The sequence below is a fragment of the Peromyscus californicus genome, unplaced genomic scaffold, assembly GCF_007827085.1.
Source record: "Peromyscus californicus insignis strain IS unplaced genomic scaffold, ASM782708v3 Scaffold_23__1_contigs__length_62951481, whole genome shotgun sequence".
NCBI lineage: Eukaryota > Metazoa > Chordata > Mammalia > Rodentia > Cricetidae > Peromyscus > Peromyscus californicus.
The window spans coordinates 32,710,491-32,737,857 of record NW_026294534.1 but is presented as its reverse complement, the minus strand read 5'-3'; the positions used below and the strand labels follow the sequence as shown (position 1 = coordinate 32,737,857).

Genomic DNA, 27,367 nt, shown 5'->3' with positions numbered 1-27,367 from the left:
TAATCCTTGCAGCAAAAACACACACTGTCAACAGGAAGTTGATGCAAAATGTGTATTACAATCTTTGTCCTATCCCACTGCTTAAAAACCTAGAAACCAACAATCTGGGGAATGTCAAATAAGACATAGCACTAAAAACACTTGTTGGGCCAGTGAGAAGGCTCAATGGGTAAAGGTGCTTGCTGCCAAGGCTGAAGACCTGAGTTCAATCCCTGGGACCTACATGGTAGGAGAGAACAGACTCCAAGTTGTCCTCTGACCTCCCCACATGTCCATCATAGTACACATGCATCCCTCCATATAGATAAATGTAACGATTTAATGCACATGTGTTTGTTTAAAAACAGGCAGGCATTTTGGTTCACTAGTTTGATAATCTGCCCCCTTTGATCAGTACATTCTCTGCAGTGTCCCCCTCAAACCCATTTCTGCACTAACAGGAAAACACTGAGGATGAGTCAAGGTCAGAACTGTTGTTAAGGTCAGAGGTAGGCAGCTAGAATAGAAGAAGAGCTGACGGAAGGCTGCTGTACTCTGTCTCATGCTGGGTTTAGTCATTAGGACTAAATGATAGGTGATTTTACAATAACACCCCTCTTCTAGAACAAATCTGAAAAAGTATGCTTCCCCAAGTCCACACAGGCTTTTTTGTATCATACTTGATATTCTCTCCAATATTTTCAAGTCAGGGAAGATAGATTCAAACAATCTCTTTGTTATGTATATATCAAAGGTATTTATAAAAAAACAATGGAACTGAGAAAAAATCAAGAATCTGCTCTTCATAAGAAAAATACTCTCCAGTGATACCTTTCGTCAGTGTATTATGATTTTTCATGGCCTGATTTTTTTTAACATTAAATATTGCCAAATCAGACACAATTCTGGACTATATTCTAAAGTGCAGTGAGTACGTCAATTTAAATAAAAATGCAATTCAGAGTTATATGTAGGACATACATTTATTAACAGTGAAAAAGCATTTACCCAAAGTGAATGTTACAAAATGCAGAGTACCTCCATAGTCTGGGTAGTTCATTATTGTAGCATTATCTCTAACTTTGTAGAATTGTATCTTACTCATTGGGATTTTTTTTTCTCTCTCTTATCACTAACCAAAGTTTTAACTTACAAATTAAAACAAATAGGAATACTTAATTTAATTAACTTTTGAGCAATACTTACTAGAAAAAAACATATTACATACATTATCTGTTCTCAATCTCTGGGTATTTTAAAACTAAATTACCTACTAAAATATGAAAACAACAGACTAGATAGCAGCTATAATGTAAGTCAAATAAAGTAGTTTGATGAGGTCCATAGGTACCATGGTAAGAGCTAACATACTAAACCAATTCTTCACTGTAGCATGCAGAGATAAGGAGGGGAAGGAGGAGAATGCACTGCAATTGTAAGGCCTGGCTTGAGGGTTCCAATCAAGTTTCTTGCTTTGAGTCTGGAAAATACACAACTTGTTTGTACATATAAATTATTGTTCTAATGTCCCTGAAGTCAGTCCAACTGGGTAAGAATCCTTGATTCTGGATTGGTAGTTTCCAAATAAACTTGAGTGACGTTCAAGATATATGGTCTTAATTTAAATTAAATAACAATACAATAAAAGTCCTCAGAGGGAAATCGTCATTTAATATTGCCTGACTGGACATTTATATTAAGCTATCAAGCAAGTGGGAATTTTAAAGGAATACCAAACAAGTTCTTATAGGGTATTTTAGACAACTATTGAACAAATTTAAGTAGATACTTGGAATTAACACTGACTTTTCAAGTAAAAATCTGTAAGACTGACTTATTCATGGTTAACTGGCTCTAGGAGAATACCAATCAGGGCGGTGGTAAGCATAACGGAATCAGAAGACAAAGCACTTTTTTTAAGTTGGTTTACTAAGTGATGAAGAGCTCAGAGACTTCCTTAACACTTGACTTGCTTCTCTCCCTCAGGACACACAATCCAACAGTTAGGCTTTGGTTTTAAATTATCATCTCAAAAGGCATGTTTGTCCAAAGGCATTACAAATCTTAATGTTCTGTTACATAAATTTAGTTCTATTTATCCTACTTGAAAGAGTTTGGGTTTTCATTTTAAATTAATTAGAATGCTACTTGTCTGTACAGAAATACTCCCTATATTTATATAATGCTTGTTTGTTAATTTTTAGACAGGATTTACAACTCTAGAAAATATTAATCTAATAAATAATTTTGTGAAGTTCTAGGTACTAACATAATCTAAACCTTGTACACAATGTGGGTTACTAACATGTTCTATGACCACTCTACTCCTCCTGGTCACTTTTATAAAGTCTACTTTATCTTTACACAGGACCAGGAAGGAACTACGAGAACATCAGACACAACAACAGTAACACTGGCATTATTCTGAAGACTGGTCTAAGGCTGGGCTCTAGAGTAAATAATGTATTTATCCAATTCTTGACCACTGCTGGTTCGGAATAGTATTGTTACATAAAACAGCAATTTGCTGCATAGAATTCAACAAAATTTCCCAAAAGCATACTTTACAGATAAGTTCAAACTTTATTTAAAACTACATTTTAAAGTTAACATATCAAACATCACAATGAAGGGTGAGGGTAAAGACCATAACAATAACAACAAAATAATAATAAAATAAAAAGAAAATTCCCACAGTGTGTCAAGGTTTGAATCTGTCCAGGATTCAGATTCTGATGTTTTAAACTGCCACGGGCAGAGATTAGCACACCCATCAAAAATGCAGTGTCAAACTAATTTACATTTTATACAGATCAAAACAGATATTTATTTAGTGTCTTTTTATATGCACTGACTATGTAAGAGAATTAGATGAGTCCCTGAAGACAGTTCATATACTCTGGGTTCCCACTGTTTCTGAAAAGAAGAATAATGGTTAATGTTTTATAAATTGGTGAATTAAAATATTACTAAAATTTACTTTTAATAGTCTCTTCCATTAAAGCTTTACTTTACGTACAAGACCACAATAAAAAAAAAAAACATGTGAATTCAGTTCAAATTCCCTGGCAAAACACAGAATGACGATTTGTTTTTCATGAATGGAGTCCGAGCAAATATTTTTCTCTCTAAAACTCCACTAGAAGAAAAAGAAAGTAACTATAAAAATGATTAAATGTAGACAAAAGAAGAGTGGCTGGAAGACAGACACGATCCCAACAATGTCCTTGAAAGCCCTGAGTGCATGAGGCTTGGCCCCTAGAACAGGCTGCGGCTGATAAAGATGCCATGTATTGAGATGGGCAGAACTGAGCTAAAAAGCAAACTCTGATATATCTAAATGTTCTGTCCAACACCTCATTTCCGGAAAAACAAGAAAAAAAATCTTATATGATTTTAACTACTGATAGAGAATAACAAGATGAAAATGCTTTGGTTTTGATACAAGAAATACTCTGAGCAACTCAGAAGTTGTACCATTACATCCATAGAGATTGAAGTGTGTGGTGTGTGTGTGTGTGAAACAAGTATAAGGTTTAATTACTACAACTGTAAAAATAAACTGTGCTTATGTGAATAAAATTAATAATGTAATAATAGGATTTTTTTTTTTTTTTTTACTTTCTGCAACAAAGAAGGTTAAAGGACATTTAAAATAATAAAGGCAAAACCCCAAAACTAATGTGAACACAATGACAGGAAGGGAAATGGATCTCAATACACACTTTTTATATGGGAGATGAAAGATATTACATGTATTACATGTATCTGAAGTGTTAAGAAATCATAAAACATTTGCATTAGAGTTGCATCTAGTACTTTATTAAAACTAAAGATTTTGAAAAATAGAGAACATAATCTGATATAATTTGAAAAGAATCAAGCAGCTGAATTGACAAACTGTCTCCTCAGATCTTCTAGGAAGTAATAGTACATTTCAAAAAAAAAAAAAAAACTAGACTGGTGTGATCATGATTTTTCAATACAAAATTAAAATTGGTAAGGTTTACCAGGTTCTTTCAGTATCTGAGAATTTCCAGCTAATTCTTCAGTCTGCATTTCACATATTTCATCAGATAAATGGTTTTTCTGTTCTTCTTCTACCATTTTCTTCCTTAGCTCTGCCTTTAGAATGAAAATTAAAAGTATAATCTTTCATCTAATATTTGTTATAAAGACAAGCTTAGCTGAAGAGAGCCGAATACCTCAGAATAGACTGTCAGTTTGAGCGGCAAATCATCAACTTTCACAAAGTCTTCTTCATCAGACTTTTGACTTATGTTCCCAGATTCTGCTTCCTGGAAGGTAAGTATAGTTAATGAACAAAAGCAAAAAGCACAACACCTTTGCCTCTGTATCAAAATCTAAATCACTCATGCCTAGAAATAAGGTGGATTTTTATATATTCATATTTATATGAATGATTTAAAAACCTATAGTTTACAGAACAGGGTACACAGCTACAGCTGTGAGCATACCATTGGACCTTTACCTTCCCCTACCCCCCATTGAAAAACCAGTTTACAAAGGCTTAATGAATAATAGTAGTTACACTGGGGGCTAAATAACTAACCAACCATTATTTTCTTCTTCTTTTTTGGTACTGGGGATTGTACTCAGAGTCTTACATATGCTAGACAAGAGCTATTTCACTGAGCTATATCTCTCACCCTTACTGTTCATATAATGCATCAGAATTATATTCAGAATATAATATTTATAAGCTTTTCAACTTACCATGTTTGTTAAGGCTCATGTAGAAACAGTGGTTGTGAATTTAGCAATTTACTTTTGTGCCCCTCTCAAATTCTTTTTCTTTAACTTGAATTCTCTTCTTTCCTTGCAGTTTTAAAAACTATCTTTCTAGTAGCTGCCCAAGTAAAAACCTGAGGTGGTTTTCTCTCTTGTACCATCACCACCATCCACACCCTTCAGCTGTATACCTTCCTCTGACAACATCTTTTTTTTTTTAATTTAAAATTTTTTTTTTTTTTTTTTTTTTGGTTTTTCGAGACAGGGTTTCTCTGTGTAGCTTTGCGCCTTTCCTGGAACTCGCTTTGGAGACCAGGCTGGCCTCGAACTCACAGAGATCTGCCTGGCTCTGCCTCCCGAGTGCTGGGATTAAAGGCGTGCGCCACCACCGCCCGGCTTAAAATTTTTTTATGTGCATGAATGTCTGTGTGAGTTGGATCCCCTGGAACTGCAGTTACAGATAGTTGTGAGTTACCATGTGAGAGATGAGAATTGATCCTTTGGAAGAACAGGCAGCACTCTTAACCGCTAAGCCATCTTTCCAGCCCCCAGACAACATCTCTTATACAGTTATTAGATTGTTCTTCAGAGAACACAACACTGACCATTTCACTGTTTTGTGAAATAAATTTTCAGCATGAATCTCTGCCTAAAAATTGAAAATCAAAAAACCCCTATAATCTAATTATGAGATACTATCAATAGAAAATCTTCTATTTTGTACTTATGCCTTTAGTCCCAGCACTCAGGAGGCAAACAAAGGCAAGCAGAGCTCTCTGGGTTTGAGGCCAGTTTGTTCTCTACAGCAAGCTAGCAGGAATAAATAGAGAGCACATCTCAAAAGACAAACAAACAAATCAGAATCAGCTGGGTAGGGGGCAGGGAGATGGCTCATCTGATTAAGGCACTTGCTGCTGAGCGTGAGTTCCACTCCCAGACCCACAATGTGGATGAGAAACCAAACTCCGGCAGGCTGTCCTCTGACTTCTACACACGGGCTGTGGTGCATACATTCATATGCCTGCACTTGCTCTTGCTCTCTCTCTCTCTGTCAACTAATTAATATAATAAAGATTTCAGAAAGGGGCTAGAGAAATGGCTCAGTGGTTAAGATTATTGGCTGCGCTTCTAGAGGACAATTCTCGACACCTATATGGTGGCTCACAGCCATCTGCAATTCCAGTTCCAGGGAAACCAATACCCTCTTCTGACTTCTATGGGCTCGTGAGCATACATACATTCAGACACATATGCATAAAATAAATAAATGTTGCAACATTTAAAGATTAAATCAATTAATTTTCAGAGCTTTGAATGCCTAAGTGTACATGGCAAGAAAACAAAGCAGCTTATAATAGTTTCTTCTGATGTTTCTGAAACATTCTTAGTTCCCTTTCTGACCAATCTGCAAGTCATAACTAGAAAAATAGCTTTAAGAACACAGTCAATTTTAATTAAAAAAAAAAAAAAAATGAACCAGAGGCTAGTAGTGGTGACAGACACCTGTAATCCCAGCACTCAGGGGGCAGAGGCAGGAGGAACACCTAAAGTTCCAGGCCAGTGTATCTACCTATCAAGTTCCAGAATGGCCAGATCAAAGTAACAAACTGGAAAAACCAAACAACAGCAACAAAAAGGGAAGGGATACATTGTACCCACCAAGGTTCAAATATGATGCTTCATTTTTGCTAAGAAAATTATATTAAAAATATGTAACCTAGGGGCTGGAGAGATGGCTCAGCAGTTAAGGGAACTGATTCCTCTTCCAGAGGTTCTCAGTTCAATTCCCAGAACCGACATGGTGGCTCACAACCACCTGTAATGAGATCTGGCACCCTCTTACGTCATGCAGGGACACATGCGGGCATAATATTATATATATAATTATGAATCCTTTTAAAAAAATTTTTAAAAAGTAACCTAAACATCCCCAAACTAAGCTGTATGCTATTAAATTGAAATGAAATCAAGGTTCAGAGTGAAACTAACTCAGGTACTTCTTATTATAAGTATGATTTCCTAGTATACTGTTATGTGATTTGCTACATATAAATACTGACTCTGTTCTCTGCCATACCCCAAATTGATACCTTCAGGTATATCAAAGACTTTCAAAATGCCCCAAATAGCAAAGAAGTAAAAAATGGATTGTGGAAGAGATTAAATGACAGATCATGAGCACTTCCTATCTGAACAGGAACTCTTGTTGTCATCCCTATCTAAGTTCCTTGGTTTTCAAAACTACAAAACCTCCAGGTTTTGAGATGGTCATCTGATTTATTACCACTTCCCTATCACACTGAGCATGAACAAGAGAGAACAAATGTTCTGGCAGGTTCTGAACTTAACCACAAAGTGGAGTTCGATTTATATGCTCAATGTGTTAGCCAAAAATGAAATATACACAGAAATGCAAACGCAAAAATACTTGGAAATGTAACCATTACATACATAGTCATTCACTAACACTGGAGATTCAGTATCAGGACTTCCAGCCAGAGAGCTCTCGGGAGTCTCCTGAGCAGATTTCACTTCTTTGACGTTAGGCACTAAGGTTTCACTTGCAGTTAAGGGTAAAGGCATAGGGTCAGGCTGTTTAGATGAATCAGTAGGAGTGAGTGAGTCCTTATGGGTAGTGCTATTTAAAGGTTGTCCATTTTCCAAGATATTGAGATAACAAGGTTTCACAGGAGAGCTGCTGTCTTGATCATCTGCCATCAAAAGGAAGTCTCCACGTTAGAAAAATGAAGCACCTGTTCAATCCATAACACTAAGTAAAGACAGTATCATGAACGAGAGTAGTCAAGACATGAAGACCCAAAAGATCCCCATCCAGATTTTCCTTATCATGGCTCCCAAGTTTAGTTGAACAGATTTAGCTAGGAACATGTTAAAATAAATTCCTTAAGGCCAAATGATTTCAGTGAATAAGGAATAATGAATTAGAATTTTTAATTAATTTAATCTAAAGCCCTAAAATGAGTATTATTTTAAAACAAACCCCTCTCATTTTTCTCTAAAGAAACTGTGGATAAATTTTGGGAAGGGTGGGGGGTGAGCTGAAGAGATGGCTTAGCTGTTAAAGCACTTGCTGTTTTCACAGAGGACTGCTGTTCAGGTCCCAGCACCCACATCAAGTAGTTCACAATGGAGTATAACTGCAGTTCTAGAAGATCTAGTACCCTCTTCTGGCCTCTGTGGGCACTACATGCATGGGATACACATGCATATACTTAGGTACACACACACACATTTAAAAAATAAATAAATAAAAATACTTGCACTGGGCAAGGGTCCCATGCCATTAATCCCACAATGTGGGAAGTAAAAGCAGGCAGATATCTCAAGTTAGAGGCCAACCTGGTTTACATAGGGTGTTCCAGGCAAGCCAGGGCTACAGACTGAGACCCTGCCTCAAAATAAATAAATACATAAACAAACAAATAAATGGAAAATAATTGCTACTTGGAGGCACAATATGGGTGCATGCACCTGCAATTCAATGACAGAAGCAGAGGCAGAAGGATCTGAAGTTCAAGGTTATCTTCAAACTACATAAAGAGTTCAAGGCCAGCTTAGGCTACACAAGGCTGTTTTTAAAAACTTAACCAAACTAAACAACAACAAAAATCAAATCAATCAATCACTGTTCTCTTACACAAAATATTTACCAGGATAACAAAGATAGTCCAAGGTGTGTTTACACTTACATTAGCCTAGAATTAAAAACTACTTTCTTTAGTTTTAAGCACACTGAAAATATTTTAAAAAGTGTAAAACTTAGGGTTATTTAGACTTCTTACTCTTACTAGTTGGTTCTTCGTCTGATGGTACAGTTGTGCTTTCTGATATTTTTTCAGGATCATGTTGTAGCACCTAAAAGAAAAATATGTTTGAATAGCAAGACCTAAAAATATATGTCTCTATAGAAAAGGCAATTACTATTGTGTGGTTTTTGTCCAACCCCAGAGCTATAAAAAGGGAAATGTAATACAGTCTTCTCAAAGTGTTTCAAGGTGCCTTTAGTTAACAATTAAAAGATGGGTAATTAAAAAAAGGTTTCCTTCTTAGACAAGCACAAAACAAATGATAGAATAAAATAGATCCCACAAGCTTTTACTATTTTTTCTCAGGATCTTATCTCAAAATTAAAGGCTATCTATAATTGTAAGCCTTAAGTGAATTGAAAGCCTGAAGCAGAAGTGAGAAAGAAGAGGAAGATGAACCACATCAAATGCTTGTAGCAGAAGGAAAATCTAATCTGAATTCATCCCGAAAGTGGAAGCAGCCAATGCTAGGGAGGGCTACAAGGCCAGGACAGGGTTAAGGAGCATCACAAGGAGAGATGCTGGGGAGGTGTTTGTCTTTTAAGGAAGTAGCGACTCCTAGCGTTTCATGTCCAACCTCACAGAAAGTAGATTACATTTTTAGAGAACTGAACTAGCTTCACACAAAGGGTTGAAGTAGAAGGAGGTAGACATGGTGAAAGAAACCACACTGAAAATAGGGGTTTAGTCTAAGTCCACATAATGATGGGATACCTATTCCACCCATTTAGCTCAAGAATGCCAACAACACAACTTCTATGCCAGGGTGAAGAATAGAGAACCTTTTCTGAAGAAACCAAGGAAAGTACCAACGTAAACTGACAACTGGGACTTTCTATCAGAAAGCGAGCTGCCTATAAAAATGCCTTACACAGAAACTCCAAAGAACTCAAGACATTTTTTCAAAATTGTGAGTGTATGTGTGTGTGTATCTATAAATCTTTAATCAGCCAAGGTTCAGCAGATAGCTATCTAAAGCTTTCAGGTATAGAAGAAAACATATGACATTATAAAAAATAATCAGAAAAATGTTAAAAGTGTTTAGACAGAGTAGGTAGGAAAGTTGAAATAAAATAAAAACTAATAATACAAGTATTAAGACCCAGGATACATTCCAGAAAGTAAAGCAAAATGATAAAGCAATGGGACAGTAAAAGGAACAGAGAAGAAAAATGAGATTATCAACCAGGGGCTAACTATTTTACCATCTATAATTTCCAGAGAGAAGAGAAAATGGTGGCAAGTAAAGAAAATTTAACAAATGTAAAAAAAGAATATAAACAGGGAAGACTAAATGAATACTTAGACAACAGAAAAAAAAATCACAACAAAGCTGTAAAACTCCAAATTCTTGGGGGTGGAAGGCTTTTAGTGTAGGGAACAGGACAAAGCTATACACGTAGGGTTAGAATTATCCCAGGACACCTGCAAAGCAGCTCTATAACCAAGACGATGAAGCAGTACAATCAATATCTAAAGGAAAATACCTTCAACACTTAAGAACTTGTTAAATATGTAACTTTTTATGCATTCTTTCTCAGAAGGGTACTAGAAGATTTATTACCCCTGAAATGAGGTCACAAACCACAAAGGAGAAAGACAAATGACTAGATTCCATAAACACAGACCTGATGAGCATAATGGAGAAAAATAAATTCTTAGGTTGTAACTATTCAGCAGATCTAAGAGGCAAATCTAGAATGCAGCAGAAAAGGATAGTACTTGAAGAAGGGAAAAACAGAAGGAAAGATGCTGTGGGATGTTCTGTATGGCAAATGTGTTGCTCTGATTGGTCAATAAATAAATCACTGATTGGCCAGTGGCTAGGCAGGAAGTGTAGGCGGGACAAGGAGGAGAATAAAGCTGGGAAGTGGAAGGCTGAGTCAGAGACACTGTCAGCCACCACGATGACAAGCAACATGTGAAGATGCCGGTAAGCCACGAGCCATGTGGCAAGGTATAGATTAATGGAAATGGATTAATTTAAGCTGTAAGAACAGTTAGCAAGAAGCCTGCCACAGACATACAGTTTGTAAGCAATATAAGTCTCTGTGTTTACTTGGTTGGGGGTGAGCGGCTGTGGGACTGGCGGGTGAAAAAGATTTGTCCTGACTGTGGGCAAGGCAGAAAAACTCTAGCTACAGAAAGATCATTTAGTTCATGTATCAAATTCTGTGGAGAGGCTTATACAGACAGCTACTTGAGGACAGGATAGAATACTCGGGAATGTATATGTTCAAAGAATAGTTATAAAAATGGAGACCATCCCTACATCTGTACAAGGGATGTACAATGGAGCAGTAACAATATTTACTTTGTTCAGAGGCTGGAAATATTTATATACTTTGGCTAAGTCTAAATATTAAACAGATTTAACCAACACACACACATACACACACACAAACACAGTCACTCAAAAAACTGAAGTAGGGAGCTGGAGAGATGGCTCAGAGGTTAAGAGCACTGGCTGTTCTTCCAGAGGTCATGAGTTCAATTCCCAGCAACCACATGGTGGCTCACAACCATCTATAATGAGATCTAGTGCCCTCTTCTGGTGTGCAGGCAGAACACTGTATACATAATAAATAAATACATCTTTAAAAAAAAAAACTGAAGTAAACAGCAGAAGAAACTGTATCAGGTATAGCCTCTTGAGCTAGATAAAGGCAAGAAACAAATGATTTTATGCTTGTTATATATTATTTTAATTTGTGACTAGGAAAAAAATAGGAAACTTAAAAAATTTATATCTTCTAAAGTATCTTATGGTTTTACAACTTGTTATAAAAAAAGATTAAAGTGTTTTAAAGATTATTAACTATAAAACTAGTGCTTCAGATTTTTTTGTTTTTGAGACAGAATCTCCTTTTATAGCCCTGGCTGGCCTTGACCTCAGATCTGCCGACCTTTGCTTCCAGAGTAGAGTGCTGGGATTAAACACACATGCCACCTAGCAGGCATGTTTCAGATCTAAATAAATACACTAAGTTTTAACCATTTTAATCATGAAAATGAGACTGGCAAGGGCATTCACTCTGACAGCGTTCAGAAGGCTCCTGTTTTCACCACAGGCCTGGTGGAGGGGCACTGGTTTGTAACAGATACCTGACTGTCGTGTTCATTCTCTTCTGGAGTTTCGGTGTTAGCCTGCAGTGAAGTCTGGACATCCACAGGACTCTCCTCAAAGTCTTCCATTTCTTCGTCCTCATTTTCATCTTCTCCACTTCCATAATTAGTTAAAGCCTGACTTTCAGCTTTAGATAGATCTAAGTTGATTACACACAAATTTTAGTCAACTCACAAATTAATCTTCAGGATGGGGGGTGGGTGTACAGATGAGTCCCACTGTGTTGCTGGTACTAACTCTTGGACTTCAATTATCCCACTACCTCAGTCTCCTACTGCTGTACATCTCCCCATGCAATCTTACTGATGGCGACTGTCTACTGCATCACAGAGTGACACAGGTACTGTGTACATGGTATCTGAAGGACTCAAACCAGTGCACACTAGAAACTGTGGTGCTGAATGGCAAGGCAATTTCATCAGGTCATGCACAGCATTCAGTCAAAATGATACTGGGATTCAAATCCAGAGTTTGACAAAATGCTCAATGCATTCCTACAAACTATAAGTGACCTATATAAAACACGTATAAATATGTCTCAAAGCCTTTAAACTTACTAATAGACACAGGACACCTTTCACTTTCTTCATCTTCCTCTTGATCAGAAACATCAGATCTTACATTTTTGGGACCTTTGGCATCATAGACCTCAGAAGTCTGAGTCTGCTTAATAGTTTCAGTCTCATCCTTGTCCTGTAAACAATGTAAATAATTAATTCTTGGAGTGTTTTAAAAGGTATACATGGTAGAGCTTTCATAGCAATAATAGCCACTCTGTAATAATATAAAGAACTACTTCTGATAATCTAGTTTTGTTTTAAAAGAAAAACTGTACTGGGTGGTGGTGACGCATGCCTTTAATCCCAGCACTCGTGAGGCAGAGTTAGGCGGATCTCTGTACGTTTGAGGCCAGCCTGGGCTACAGAGTGAGATCCAGGATAGGTGCAAAGCTACACAGAGAAACCCTGTCTCAAAAAAAAAAAAAAAAAAAAAAAAAAGCCAAAAAAAACCCATAGTTTGTAATAAGAAAAGACATTTAATTACATACTTGTAAAAAATATTAAGATAAAAGCTGTTAAAATTTTGTTTTGTTCTAAAAGCATTATTTATAGACACAAATTGGCACTTACTTTGTCTTCATCATCAATCTCTCCAGCAGGTGAGCCATGATCTCCTTCAAGAATTCTTTTGGCCTAATAGCAAATCAATTAAGTATAATTCAGCAAGAAAACTTATGTAATTCCAGTTTTTCTAATCTTAATTAAAAAAAGCCAGTAAATCAGCCTTTGTTACCTGTCATTCACATCGAAACCATTGGAGTTACTTACTCAACTGTCAAAATTATTTGTCGATGCACACCAATCTAAGACATTAGCTTATCACTTCTTTTTTTTTTTTGGTTTTTCGAGACAGGGTTTCTCTGTGTAGCTTTGCGCCTTTCCTGGAACTCGCTTTGGAGACCAGGCTGGCCTCGAACTCACAGAGATCCGCCTGCCTCTGCCTCCCGAGTGCTGGGATTAAAGGCGTGCGCCACCACCGCCCGGCTTATCACTTCTTTTTAAAAATTTATTATTGATTAGTTTTATAGATATGTACTTTATCACATCTCCTCATATTATCCTCTCTTAAAAATCACTACACTGGGCCGGGCGGTGGTGGCGCACGCCTTTAATCCCAGCACTCAGGAGGCAGAGCCAGGCGGATCTCTGTGAGTTCGAGGCCAGCCTGGGCTACCAAGTGAGTTCCAGGACAGGCGCAAAGCTACACAGAGAAACCCTGTCTCGAAAAACCAAAAAAAAAAAAAAAAAAAGAAAAAAAGAAAAAAAGAAAAAAATCACTACACTGAGCTTTCTCTCTATGGGAAGCTGTCCCCAGTCTTCATGATGAACTCCTCTGTCTTTCAGTCTTAGCTCATATTTCAGCCCCTGGGAAAAGTCTCATGAGACTGCCTACCTAAAGTGGACTAAGACTTCTTTCCAGTAACATACTATGGTGTTCTGCTGCTTTATTTCCCTTATGTATTTAGCAATGGTTGAAATGAATTTCTGTCTAAAACAAAACCAGAAGCACTGAGGAGAAGACTCTAAGTTAGAAAGGTTTCTCTGTCTGGGTCTTGGCCTGCTGTCCCTTCTCGCGGTCAGAGGGTAAGGAAAGGGGGTGCCCAGTAAGCCTTCCATCGCAGGAGAACTAACTGATCAAGATCACATGCAGTCATGACTTAACAAGGCAGAAAAACTGGAGATGAAAAATGAGAGCCCTAGCCAATGGGCAGATGCTTGCTGGCTGGAAGTGACTTCCTTGTGACACATATTCTCAGAGACTCAATGGCATTTGGCAACAGCCATCATAGGGAAGCTGTCCAGGAACCAGATCCGGGTTCTCTCCTCTTTGGAGCTCTTAGTAAGCAATACGAAAGTGAACTGGACACCTCACAATTCACAGTTAGCATCAATTCCTGTCTGTACTTTTGATCTCGCCTTGGTGGTGGAATTCTAAGTTTAGTATGTAGCCCATGTACTGATTTACAGATTTGACCAACTGGTTTTATGAAAAGTAACTGTTCTTGTTGAGGTCAAATGAGAGTTTATTTACTACTGATAATCAAGAACTGTATTGACAGGCTGACAACAACTCTTCTTACAAGCACAACTTGAAAGTTACCTCTTTTGCATAAGACTGTATCACTCCAGCTGCTTCCATTTTCCTTTTGCATCTCTGTTTAACAGCTATACTATTATTATCCAAGTCTTGCATGAGCTTAAAGAAAGCCAATTCATTAAACAACACTTCAGATATCTCTACAAGAAGATCTTCTCCACAGTCTTTCAGTTTTCTGCCTGCAAATTTTGCTAGTGAATCCTATTTAAAGATAAAATAAATAATTTTAAGATCATAGTAAACTTCAACTGTGGATAAAACAGGTGGTTTAAAAGATTAAACTATAATAGTTGCCTAGAGAAAACCAGTATTCCTAAAATTTTATGTGTGTGTGTGTGTGTGTATATATATATATACACACACACACACACGTATATACACACAGATTTATGTTTTTTGAGATTTTTAATATTATACTTCTCCTTTCCTTTTCCTCCCTCCAAACCCTCCCATCTACCCCTCCTTGCTCTCTTTCACTCTGACTTCATTATACTGCTACATACATTTATGTAAGTACACAGAAATACATAAGCAGAACCTGCTCAGGCTGTATAACGTTACTTATATTTATGTTCTCATCTACTCAGTGTTAGCTCTTTGTACATGGTTGAGACCTCCTGGGGCTCCCCTTGTCCACATTAGCATGTCTACTGTTGTTGTCCTTGTTCCTAATACTTTCAACGTATTGGAAAGCTTAGCACTAAAGCCATGGCTATATAGAGACAGACTAGTATTACTAAGAAATATTCTATTACAAAGCAGGCATCTTGCTAGAGTATACACAAGGGAAGGAAAAGAATATATGGTATATACACCATATATTCTATATATGTATAAATATAATACTTCCTTAATATAATTCTTGGGCACAAATGAGTAAAACCGACTCCTAATCTCCCAAAAGTTCCCAGAGAGTACATGTTGGGACTACATATGTACTACTGTAATAAAAGATTAAATACTGTGTGAGAATAAATTGTCTTCCTCATCTATATGGTGCCAAATTGTTAAATTTCTTCCTTTACATTAGCCAACCAGTCACTCTCATTGAAAATTTTCTAATAAGTTCTAATAAGAAAATTTTCTAATAAGAATAAGTTTATAAGTAAGTATTAGTTCTACTCAAGCTGAAATACAGCATCATCAAATGAGTAACTGTGCTATTTTATATAAAAGACTTCCCTTTTTCTTTCTTGCAAAACTATGGGCTATGCTACTTAGAGAAAAGGTAAGCTACACTGCTGTGTCACTTTACCTACCGCCCCAAAGAAAGCAACACAGAAACACTGTCTAGACAGTCACAGAAATAGCATGTATGCAACCCCAAACTTCTCAACAGATCTTAGAAGAAGAAATCAGAAGCCAATACTTTAAGGTCTAGCTCATGATAAAAAGTGGAGATGGAAGGAAGCGGGGGAAGGAGAGAAGAAAGGGGAAGACAGAAAAGAGTCTAGGTAATATTTAAATTAGCTTTTGTTCTTTAATAGACATGAAACTATGAAAGAAATCAGAAAGGAAATGAAGAACGGTAGTCAAATTTTCTTAGAAGAGCTGCACAGACATTGATTAAAATTATGAGTTTTAAATAATTTCTCTTTTAACCACATTCTAAAATAGCTATTTCTTTCTCTTGGAATAAGCTGGATGGTTAAATTTATAAAAATTCATTTTCCATAAGTTATCTTAAATGTTTTTTACTACTTCAGGTATTGCCGTAAGAGTACATTATTTATAATTTTTCTAACAATATGCTAATAAATCCTATTTGTACAAAGTACAAGATCACTGATGAATTATATACCTCATAAATTATGTATTAAACAAGAGTCAGAACAATTTTGAGATTACTACTGAATTTGTGCTTTAATCTTAATACTAACAAAATGGAAAATTATAGTGAAGGAAATTAGTATCTAACCAAGATTTTAAATTAGCTAACAGGTAAAGTGATAGTACCTCACCTAAAAATCAGTTTAACTTCTGCAAAGAAAGCAAGACAAAATTTCATAGAAAAACTTCCCATTAAGATGAAAGAAAAATGTACTATCTAAGAAAAATGTAGCAATACCAATCAACGAACTGTCTCAATGTGAAAATATTCAGGTGATCATAATGGAAACGATTTTTGTTATGCAGAGTAATTAAGGAGTCTTTACTTACCTAAGAGTATCACAACCTGAGCATTACTGACATTTAGGACCAGAAAATTGTTTCAATAAATATCATACAGATTTAGGAGCACGCCTGGCCTCTACCTAATACATCTCTTTCTCCTTTCCCCTCTTATCTCTCTCCTACCTGACTTGCTATACGAAACAAAGCATCTACAGACACTGTCAAAGGTCTCCTGAGACACACAAAATCTTCTTGAGCTGGGAACCACAGCCTCAATATAATTTAAAGCTGCAGTTTATCTGAGCATTAGAAAGTGATTACTAGAGGCGAGGCAATGTGGGAGGGAAGGAAATGAAGGAAGTCAGGTAACAGGTACAAAACAAACAGAAGGTTCAGTGTAATTCGCTTTGCCAGAGTGGCATACCCACAGTCCACGTCAACCCATAACCTTCACCTATGTCATGACTATCTGGGAGAGAGGAGCTTAAAGGCTTCAAATAGAACTGATGAGAGTGAAATGTCAGATATTGAACACATACTAAGAGTTAAAAAGAAAAGTTAACTATGCTCTAAAAAACTTTCTCTAATTAGAGGCTGGTTTCTAGCTTCGAAAATTTCCCAGATTATTTAAAATTAAATCAGAGCATGCTTTCTAAGCATTTCAGTCTTGAACTATTCTTATTAGTAGAATGTCAAACCAGTTTTAAAATTTTCTTATTTATGTGTATGTGTGTGTATCTATGTGGGTATGCCAAGTGTGTGCAGATGCCTTAAAAAAACAACAAAAAAAAAAACCCAGAACAGAACAGAGTGGTAATTTCCTAAGCCCCTGGAGCTGAAGTCACAGTCTGTTGTGAGCCACCTTGACAAGGGTGCTGAGAACCAAACCCAGGTCCTCTGGAAGAGTAGCAAGTGCTCTTAACAGCTGAGCCATCTCTCCAGCCCTTTCAAGCCAATAGACTATTACTGGAGTTAGGACAGGCCTTGGAGATGGCCATGGTAAATAAAAATACAGAAGGTCCTCTTACAATTTTTAACTAAGTGAAGAGATAATATTAAAATGCCATCCAAAATGAGTATTAGAATGGACTCTTGAATAAGTTGTATAATATCAGAATACGTCAATAGAACCCTAACCAAATGGTATAGATGTAACATATATACAAATAAACTCTTACCTGTAATATACTTCCTAGTTGTTTATGAAAGAACTTGACAAACTCTTTGCTCTCATCATTTTGTTGGGTAAGGGTCAAAACCATACGTCTTACTGAAGTAAGAAGTTGAGAAGAACATACTTCATCCATGTGCTCCTAAGAAAAATCCTAGTAGATTAGGCTATAAACTCAACTGTTATTTAAAAAAAAAAAATCTACACAATTTGAAATTTCTTTATCTTGCATAGTTTCTCATTTTCCAGAGAGACACTGGAAAGATCCCTAAGAGTAGCTAGTCTCTACAGCATACACACTGAACAGTTTGGAGATTTTAACCCACACACCAGAAAGAAATTTCCTGTTCCAATACTTTCCATCACTTCCCTTCTGTACTAAGGAGAATTATGCACACCGATCCTTCAGTTTGTCTATGTTCCTGTTTATAGATCATCATTTCAACTATGTATCTATGGTGGTTTAAATAAGAATGGCTTCCACAGACTCACATAGTTGAATCTTAGTCAGAAGGGAGTGGACCACTTTGACAGGATTAGAAGATTTAGGAAGCATGGCCTCGTTGGAGGAAGAGGATTACTGGGGACAGGGCGTTCAGATTTCAAAAGCCCATGCCAGGCCCAATCTCTCTCTGCCTGTGGATCAGGGCTCTCAACAACTCCAGCACCACACTTGCCATGCCTGCCGTCATGCTCCCTGTCACCATGCTAATGGACTAATCCTCTGAAACTAAGCAAGCCCTCAATTAAATGCTTTTTCTTGTAAGAGTTGCCATGGTCTTCTAACAGTTCCGAGTAACTCCATCAGCAACAACTGTACCCATACCAAGAACTAAAAATGCCTCTAGATATTAGATGTCTTCCTAACTTGCTTTCAGTGCCACTTAGGGCAAATCTCTTCTTAACTGCACCTTAAAAACCTTGTGAAAGAAGACCAAGTGTGGTGGCATGCTTCACTTGGAGGGTAAGGCAGGAGGACTGTTTTAAGTTCTAGGCCAACCTGGGTTACATACCAAAACTGTCTCAAAAAAATAAAACTATACATCAATTATGAAATAAACCTCAGCCTGGTTAGCTTCTCAAGGTCAGTCTAGAGTAGACCTGTAACAAGTAATCTGAAGGTTCTCATTCCTTTTCTGCTATTAATTCATTAAACAGGTCCTGTCACTATTTTTCCAGGTCAAATTCCACTCTCCTACTAACAATGAGGTGGCTAAACTACATGGGACTAAAGGTTGACCTAAGTACATCAAACATATAAGTAAGTTCATGTGCCAAGGCAGTTCCTCTCTGCAAGGGGCCAAAGACCAGCACGTGACTATGGTGTTGTGTGTTTTCCTTAAGATAGCGTCTCACTTCATAGCTAAAGCTGACCTTTGACTCTTGATTCTCTCTTGCTTCAGTCTCCTGACTACTGGAATTACAGGTGTATACCACCATGCTTGGTCTCTAACAAGTCAACATAGACAACATAGTAAAAAGTTATCTAACATTAAAATACCATCAATAAAATAAATGTCATCAACTAAAATGTCATTTTCCCAATATTATAATCATTTAGGGGAAAATATTTAAAATGACTCTAACATCTGGAAAGATTCCTCATTCTTTCCCCTTTCTGACTTCCCTTCTTTAACACTGTATGTGTGTGTGTGGGGGGGAGCGCCGAGTGTCTGTATGTACGTCACACTTGTTCCCAGGGTCTGACTTCCCTTCTTTAACACTGTGTGTGTGTGTGTGTGGGGGGGGGAGACTGAGTGTCTGTATGTACGTCACACTCATTCCCAGGGTCTGAGGCCAGAAGGTGGCAGAAAATCCCCTGGAATTGTACTTACAGACACTTGTGAAACAACATGTGAGTGCTGGGAACCAACATGGGTCCTCAGTAAGAGCAGCAAATTCTCTTAACCACTGAGCCATCTCTCCAAACACAGGTGAACCCGATTAATAAAACAAACTACTAGATGTACAGATGCAGATTAAACCCAGAACAGCAGTGGATATATCCTACTCTTACCAAAGACAGATCATTTTCACACACACACACACACACACACACACACACACACACACACACAAAATAGACAAATCTGAGTTAAATGGCATTATAGACCAAGTATATCTAACAGACATCCCATAACGCTTTGGGCATTTTTTCTTTTTACCTTACTGGCCTTTTGCTTAGATATTCTGGTCTATTTTTTTTATTTTTTATTTATTTTTTTTTTTTTTCGGTTTTTTGAGACAGGGTTTCTCTGTGTAGCTTTGCGCCTTTCCTGGAACTCACTTGGTAGTCCAGGCTGGCCTCGAACTCACAGAGATCCGCCTAGCTCTGCCTCCCAAGTGCTGGGATTAAAGGCGTGCGCCACCACCGCCCAGCCTGGTCTCCTATTTTTATGGTTTTTCTGTGTGTATGTATATGCATGTACATATGCAGGTGTATAGTCTTTGTGCTTTTTCGTGTTTTCTGTTTGTTTTGTTCTATTTTGGTTTATTTGCCTGTTTTATAAAGAGAAAGAAAAGAAGGCATGGAGTTGTATTGGTAGGGAGATCTAGGAGGAGATGAGGGAGGGTAAACAATGATTAGAATACACTGTGTGGAAAAACTATTTTTAAAAAAAGTAATGGGAAGAAAATTTAAAATGAGCCTGATGACAACACATTTTATAGTTTTCCATATCTGGGTGAAATGCAAACTATGTTTTCATTTCCAATTTTTAAAATTTTCAACTTTTGAAATTTTTACTTTAGATGAAAAGAGCGCAATTTTAAAATTCTTATTTTTTTTTTTTATTTTTTATTTTTTTTTGGTTTTTCGAGACAGGGTTTCTCTGTGTAGCTTTGCGCCTTTCCTGGGACTCACTTGGTAGCCCAGGCTGGCCTTGAACTCACAGAGATCCATCCGCCTGGCTCTGCCTCCTGAGTGCTGGTATTAAAGGCGTGCACCACCACCGCCCGGCTAAAATTCTTATTTTAAATGAAATCATAGTATGCAATTTCAGAAAGCAATTTGTTTCTCCAACCAGCCTAGAACTCACTGTGTACACCAGGTTGGCCTCAACCTCAGAGATCTGCTTGTTGAGGCCTCCTGAGTGCTAGAGTAGCGTGCAACACCACACCCAGTCCTAGTCCACTTGCACGTGTTTTTCTTTGCCCTGTTAATGTTAACAGCACTATTTACAAGGAAGTATATATGGTCACTGTTAGTAATTATATAAGCTGGTTTATTTTTTACCTTCAAAAAGGGAATGACTTCTTTCATAATTGCCTTAATTTGGCGGTCCAGTTGTTGAGTATCAATTCTAGGACACGGGACAGCAGAAACGTCACTTACAGGCTGTGGCGAAATGTGATTCTCAATAATGGGAGTTTCTACTTTTTAAGAAAAATGATGTATCAGCAAAAGCCAATGATATTATATACAGAGATATATACACATTTATATAATATTTTATAGAATGTTATAATAATTTTATGCTAAAATAATACAAAGGAAAAACCAAGCAGTTTTAGCAGTCCTTATAATAAAAAAAAAGCAGTAATAAAACCACTAGTATTAAAAAGGGCTTTAACTTTTTTTTTTAAACACAGAGTGGCAAGTATATAGTTTGGACTAGTCCTGAATTTGTAATGTAGCCAAAACTAGACTTAAACTATAATCCTCCTGCTACAGTCTCTTGAGTTATGGGATTATAGCTATGCCCAGCTAGCTTTAGAGCTTCTATATGCAACTCTGATTATGACTTCTGATCACTCTAAAAACACACCTTCTAAATTACTGACTGTGGTAGTGGCAGCAGCACCATCTTCATCCTCAATAACCCTGCAAGTACATCTCATATTTGAGTTACTTTCAGTCTCAGTCTTCATGCGTTCATATTCTCTCATTCTGGCTAATGCTTGATCCAAGTGAATCACAGTGTTACCTGAATTTGGAACAGAAATATTCCTAGAATATGTAAAAGCAAATCTTTTCCCATACTCTCAAAAATATAAAAATCTGAACACAAGGAAGGAAAATTAGCTTTTTTTCAAGACCTATTTTTATTTATGTGTATGTATGTATGTGTCTGTGTAAGTGAATGCCACATGTGTGTGGGTAGCCCACTGAGGCCAGGAAAAGGTGTTGGTCCCCTTGGAGCTGGAGTTACAGGTAGGAGTGAGCCATCTGATGTAGGTGCTCTTAACTGCTGAGACATCTCTCCAGCCCAGAATTAGCTTTGGAAGAATTTCCATTTACTGTGCTAATGAGGCACTTCACGTACAGCATCATCAGTTATTTGTTTAATCCTAAGATTACCCTACAAATGACAGCACTTAAGTAGCTTGCCTCAGACTGCATAACCAGTTAAGTAAAGGGATTGTTACAAAATTTGAGTTTTTACCTCAAACCATTAACTTCATATTTTTATTGAAAATACATTTGGAGAAACCATGGATTTCCCAATAACTAAGTATATGATCTTTTTCCTTAAGGAAAAATAAAATTCCATTAAAAAAACCCAAAACTCTTGTTACTCACATTTGAAGGGTTTTTGTTTTTCCCAAGAATATAGCCAATTAGACAAGAGTCCTACTTCAGCAGCATGTGCACAGCTTAGAGAGTGGACGATTTTCCCCAGGTCAAGGAATAAACAAGAGTTATGGATTTAGACTGACAGGTATTTTTTGTGTCCATCCTAGTTATTTCCTTATTCAACTACCCAAAGACTGCCAAGAGATCATGATGTAAAGTCATATGCAAGATTATTAAGAAAGCTCTGCTTACCTAGATCATCTGTTGCAAAAGGTTCAAAGTTGGAAGATCCAGACATGACACTCACATTATCAGCATCGTTCTGTTCACTTATTTTGTGTGTTTCTCTTTCAAAGTTCTTCTCAAAAGTTTCCTAAGTTAAATAAACAAAAATCACTAAAAGCATTTCATAAATACTAAAAATCTAACACAGAAACTGGTATTTCCATAAAACCACACATCTAAAAAAGATAATAAGAAATTGCATGAGTACTCTACCCAGACAAGACCACAATGTAACCCAAGTTATTAAAGAGCCATTAAAAAAATTAAAATATTAAGTAATCTTGGAGAACTTCCTTGCTAAATAAAAATAAGAAAGCCAACTCATTAAAAATTATAAATTGATAGTTAACATTTTAAATTATCTTTACATTCTCACGGACACTTTATCTCTAGATACTTAATATATGTATCTCACTGTCTTATATGTGAAGAACAACATGACATTAATAATTTTATAAAATTATATTTTATTTGGCACAGTTAACATATAATAATGTATTCATTTTAAGTGCATAGTTTGATGAGTTTGGACAAATGAATAAACTTACATAATCAGCTTCTCTAAAGATAAAAGACCATTAGCTTGACATGGTGGTTTTAGTCACAACACTTAGGAAACAGAGACAGACAGATCTCTGTGAGTTCACCAGCCAGGTCTATATAGGGAGTTCTAGGTCAGCTAGGGCAACACAGTGAAACCCTCTCTCCAAAAAATAAGTATTATATATATATTTTATATATGTATATATATATATAATATATATATCACATATATATATATATCACACATATATATATATGACATTTTCCATCAGCCAAGGTCTTTTTGTATCCTCTACAGTTAATCTCTATCATGTCACCCAGACAATTTCTGTCACTTTGTATCAGTCTTTTCCAAGTTATCTCAATGTCCAATAATCCTTACTATAATCTAGTAATTTTTTCCCCTTCCCCAAATGAATGAATAAATACACAGACAATTGTGTCAGTTTTCATTTCTTTCAAAGAGGAACATACCATTTTCAGTTACTAGTAATAATTTATCAAAGTACTAAGTACTCATTTCCTAATTTATATTTACCATTATAAAAATGAAAACTATGGGACTGAGTCTTTCCCAAGTTATCACAATGTCTAGTAATGAGCAAACACCAGGTTCAATGAGAGATGTTGTCTCAAAAGATAATATAGTGAGCAATATAGTGTCAAGGAAGACACTCCATGTCAACTTCTGGCCTCTATACACAGGTACACAAACACATATACCACACACACACACACATTCATATACACATTATAACACATATACATATATATGTACTATATGTGTACAAGCACAACAAAATATAAACTATATAATTTTTAGACATAGGTTTGTTTTGTGGTAGCATAAGATTTAGAGCATAGTGAAGAACAATTTTAAGTAGAAAAGTTAAGAAGAAATTGTCTTCAACATGAGTTTAAGAGTAAAAAATAAGAGAAAATCCTCAATTGTTTCTAAGCAAATTATTCTTATCTAAAAAAGAGACAACTTGAAAAATGAGAAAAAACAAAAACAAAAAACAAAAAAACAAAACAAAAAAGGAGACAAAATATCCTTTTGGAGAAGTATCTTCAGAAAACATTATGTTAACATTATAGTAATGAGAAAAATCACAACAACATTATTCCAACCCTTTACCTATAAGCAGATACCTGCTAATCAATTATTCTATTCCTATTTAGAGATCTCCAGGTGCTTGAGTTATTAAAAAAAAAAAGCATTTGCTATACAAGAACCAAAATCAACATCTGAACCTATAAAGAGGCCATTCCCAAGTATCTAACATATAAAAGTAGCCTGCCATTTTCCATGTTCTTTATATTTTATTCAGACACTTGTCTAAGTAGAATACATTAAATTTTTTTCTTCACCTTCTTTTGTCCATGTTTTTCTGTGATCTGACTATTTGTCTTACTAATGGTCCTGAAGAACACAACAAAGACTTATTTAAATGTCTATTAAAGATATGTGTGGCTATTGCAGGGTTTTTTGTTTTGTATTTTCGAGACAAAATTTCTCTGTGTAACAGCCTTGGCTGTCCTGGATCTCACTCTGTAGACCAGGCTGGCTCTGAACTCAGAGATCTGTCTGCCTCTGCCTCCTGAGTGCTGGGATTAAAGGTGTGTGCCACCGCCACCACCCGGCTATTGCAGCATTCTCTATCGTTTTTCAAAAGCTCAACATCAACTATATTAGGTAAAGCCACAATCTGACAATAACTTCAACTTTTGTTTATTATACATTGAAAGTATGTTCACATTTAACATATCATATTGGCTTACATCATCAGTAGTAGCAAGGCTTTCACTTGGAGTAAGTTCTGAGTTTGATGCTACCCAAGTGCCAGAATTCACGGATTTTACATTTTCTCCTTCTTTTTCATCACTTTCAGAAATATGTCTGGATACAATATCCTAAATAAGGAAATAAAGACATTTATATACAACACACACACACACACACACACACACACACACACACACACACACACACTTCATTCCAAATTTATGTTACAAACTTAAAAGCAGAGGCAGATAGAAGAAAAAATTAAGTACTTTTCATAGATTAAATACAAGGCATATATATATATATATATATATATATATATGCGCATGTAAAGATAACCTAAAACATACTGAAGCTATGCAAGAAATTTAAAATAAAATGCTGCAAAAAGCCAAAAATAAATCTAAACACATAGAGAGCAAGATGTGCTCCATTTGAGAAAGCAACCATATATAAACATGGAGTAAACTGATAGAAGAATATGAGGTACCAGATACCTGCAATGCATATAAAGCCCTCTGTCTCAAGTAGTCTGTATTAAGTAGCTGCAGCTCATGGAAAAGTTCAATAAGAAAATGTGGACGAGACTCATTTTGAGAAATTAATGTAGCTACTTCAGAATAAATAGTATCCCGTAAAGCTTCAAACATGGAAAAATCACTTCCAGTTTCTGGAAGATAAAAAAAGATCAAGAAAATAACAACAATATAATACCTCCATAATACCTCCTATTAATCTATATCATTTTCTAAGCTTTAACTGAACACAATTCTATTTTAGGGCTTTTAAAGAAATAATCTTAAAACATCAAGATAAATAGTATGTATTAAAATGTTTAAATTCAAGACTAGCAATATCTGATGCCACACAGCATCATATTAACTAAAAATTAACATTAAATTAATCTCAATTTTAAAAAATTGACCAGGTGTGGTAAAGCCTACCCAGCACTGTGGAACATAAGGCCTAAAAGTTAAAGCTAGCAGCTTGGGCTACATAGCCAAAAACTGGTCTGAAAACTAAGCCAAACCCACATTAAAAACAAAACCTGGAAAATTATATGTACTTCATGGGACTCATGACTGAAATCTATAAGCATGGAATGCAATAAGTTAAATTAAAATAATTTTGGTTTATTTTGGTAAAATGAACTTCATAATTAAAAAGGAAATCCATTTATTAATGCTGAAAAAATGCTGTGGCTTAATAATGCACAATTATGCCATAACTGGTTAATTTCCCTACAATGTCATATTTACAGAACTGGTCCAATCAGAGCAGAAGGTGCCCAAGTATAGTTACCAGTTTTACAGACACTCTACACCACTATATTATTTATCTAAAATACTGCCACATAAACTGTTGACAACACTTTTAAAGTCAGACTCTTTTTGTGGGGGTGTGTAGTGATAGAAACCAGTCCCAGGGCCTCACACATGCTACCTTTGAATCATATGCTTAGCCCTAGACTTTTTTCAGGGTACAAACAGGAAATGTGTTCTCTCTAGAAACAAAAACAAAGACAAAAGCAGCCCACACCCAAATTCTGTGATCTTTCTGGAACAATAGTAGAACTGTAAGTATCTAGTTAAATACTTTTTTTTTTCCAAGTAATGATTCTAAGAAAAAGATAAAAAATGTTGAGTGTTTCAATGTATGTCGTTTATTTGAAAAGCATGAAAAGAACATGAAGATGTAATCATTTTTGCAGAATAGGGATAAGATAATGCAGCAGTAATGTATGCTGATTAAAAACAAAAACAAAAACAAAAAAACCTCTGCACTAATTAGCTAAGTTACATGACCAGGTATTAAATCCCACAAACATAAGAATAAAAGACATGCAACCTAGCCTATTATTCCTTAAGACTGCTATGCATTTTAAAAGGTGATATATTAAGGTTCTCTTAATAGTTTCAAAATGTCCACATGTGATATGTTAAAATAAAAGTAACATTAACTAAAGTAGGGATGAAAACCAAGAAATCTCCACTTCAAGGAAGAAAAATCCAGACCAGGAGGTACTATTTGTTATATAAACTTTCAATCCATATACAGCATCTTAATTATAGTTTAATTTTTAAAATGTTTCCTTCAAAGCTCTAAAAAAAGTAGTGTATTTATGGCTTAATAGTTTGATATGATAAAATTATTATTCTACAATAAAATTACTCCTAATTAATTACAACCTTCAACTCTTTTTTTAAATACAATTAGAAGGTTTAAATTTCATGTCAGTCTTTCCTCCTAAACTAAAATTAATGCTAGAAACCTCCCTAATCTCTGCCAACCTAATCCTGATTCTCCTGCTGTAGGTCTGGGTCCTTGTTTCACTTGACATGTTAGTTATGAACCGGGCCTTGAACCGCTCAGTCAACCCTCTCGCCATTGTTTAACTTCCTTTAGAGACTCCTAAGGATTCAAATAGGACTTTACTTTCCATTCACATATTGCTGCAGAAGGAACAAAAATGGTTTTATAACTATAAATCATATGAATCATATGAAATAAAAAAATCCCTCTCACTACTGCTGCAGTAGGAGGTAAAATATTTTTGTAATTCTAATTCATATAAGACCGTATCTAATACAAATATGTATTTTGAAAT

At 36.0% G+C, this 27,367-nt stretch overlaps 1 protein-coding gene across 23 annotated transcripts in view; it reads right to left on the bottom strand.

Moving 5' to 3' along the window:
• Positions 1–2,542: 2,542 nt before the first annotated feature.
• The window catches only part of Pcm1 (pericentriolar material 1), a 100,565-nt gene continuing 75,740 nt past the window's right edge, over positions 2,543–27,367 (bottom strand). For 15 of the 23 annotated variants that reach the window (XM_052752095.1, XM_052752094.1, XM_052752100.1 and 12 more), the window contains 15 exons: positions 25,257–25,429; positions 24,756–24,887; positions 22,398–22,518; positions 21,397–21,555; positions 20,865–21,004; positions 17,637–17,771; positions 14,347–14,544; positions 12,816–12,878; positions 12,243–12,378; positions 11,664–11,824; positions 8,535–8,607; positions 7,183–7,442; positions 4,185–4,277; positions 3,990–4,104; positions 2,543–2,895 (listed from right to left, as the gene is read on the bottom strand). In XM_052752095.1, coding sequence (XP_052608055.1) covers positions 2,870–2,895; positions 3,990–4,104; positions 4,185–4,277; positions 7,183–7,442; positions 8,535–8,607; positions 11,664–11,824; positions 12,243–12,378; positions 12,816–12,878; positions 14,347–14,544; positions 17,637–17,771; positions 20,865–21,004; positions 21,397–21,555; positions 22,398–22,518; positions 24,756–24,887; positions 25,257–25,429 — 1,985 coding nt within the window. In that variant the 3' untranslated portion in view covers positions 2,543–2,869. The remainder of the gene's footprint in view (positions 2,896–3,989; positions 4,105–4,184; positions 4,278–7,182; positions 7,443–8,534; positions 8,608–11,663; positions 11,825–12,242; positions 12,379–12,815; positions 12,879–14,346; positions 14,545–17,636; positions 17,772–20,864; positions 21,005–21,396; positions 21,556–22,397; positions 22,519–24,755; positions 24,888–25,256; positions 25,430–27,367) is intronic. The other 8 variants (XM_052752099.1, XM_052752108.1, XM_052752114.1 and 5 more) reach the window with 3 other exon arrangements.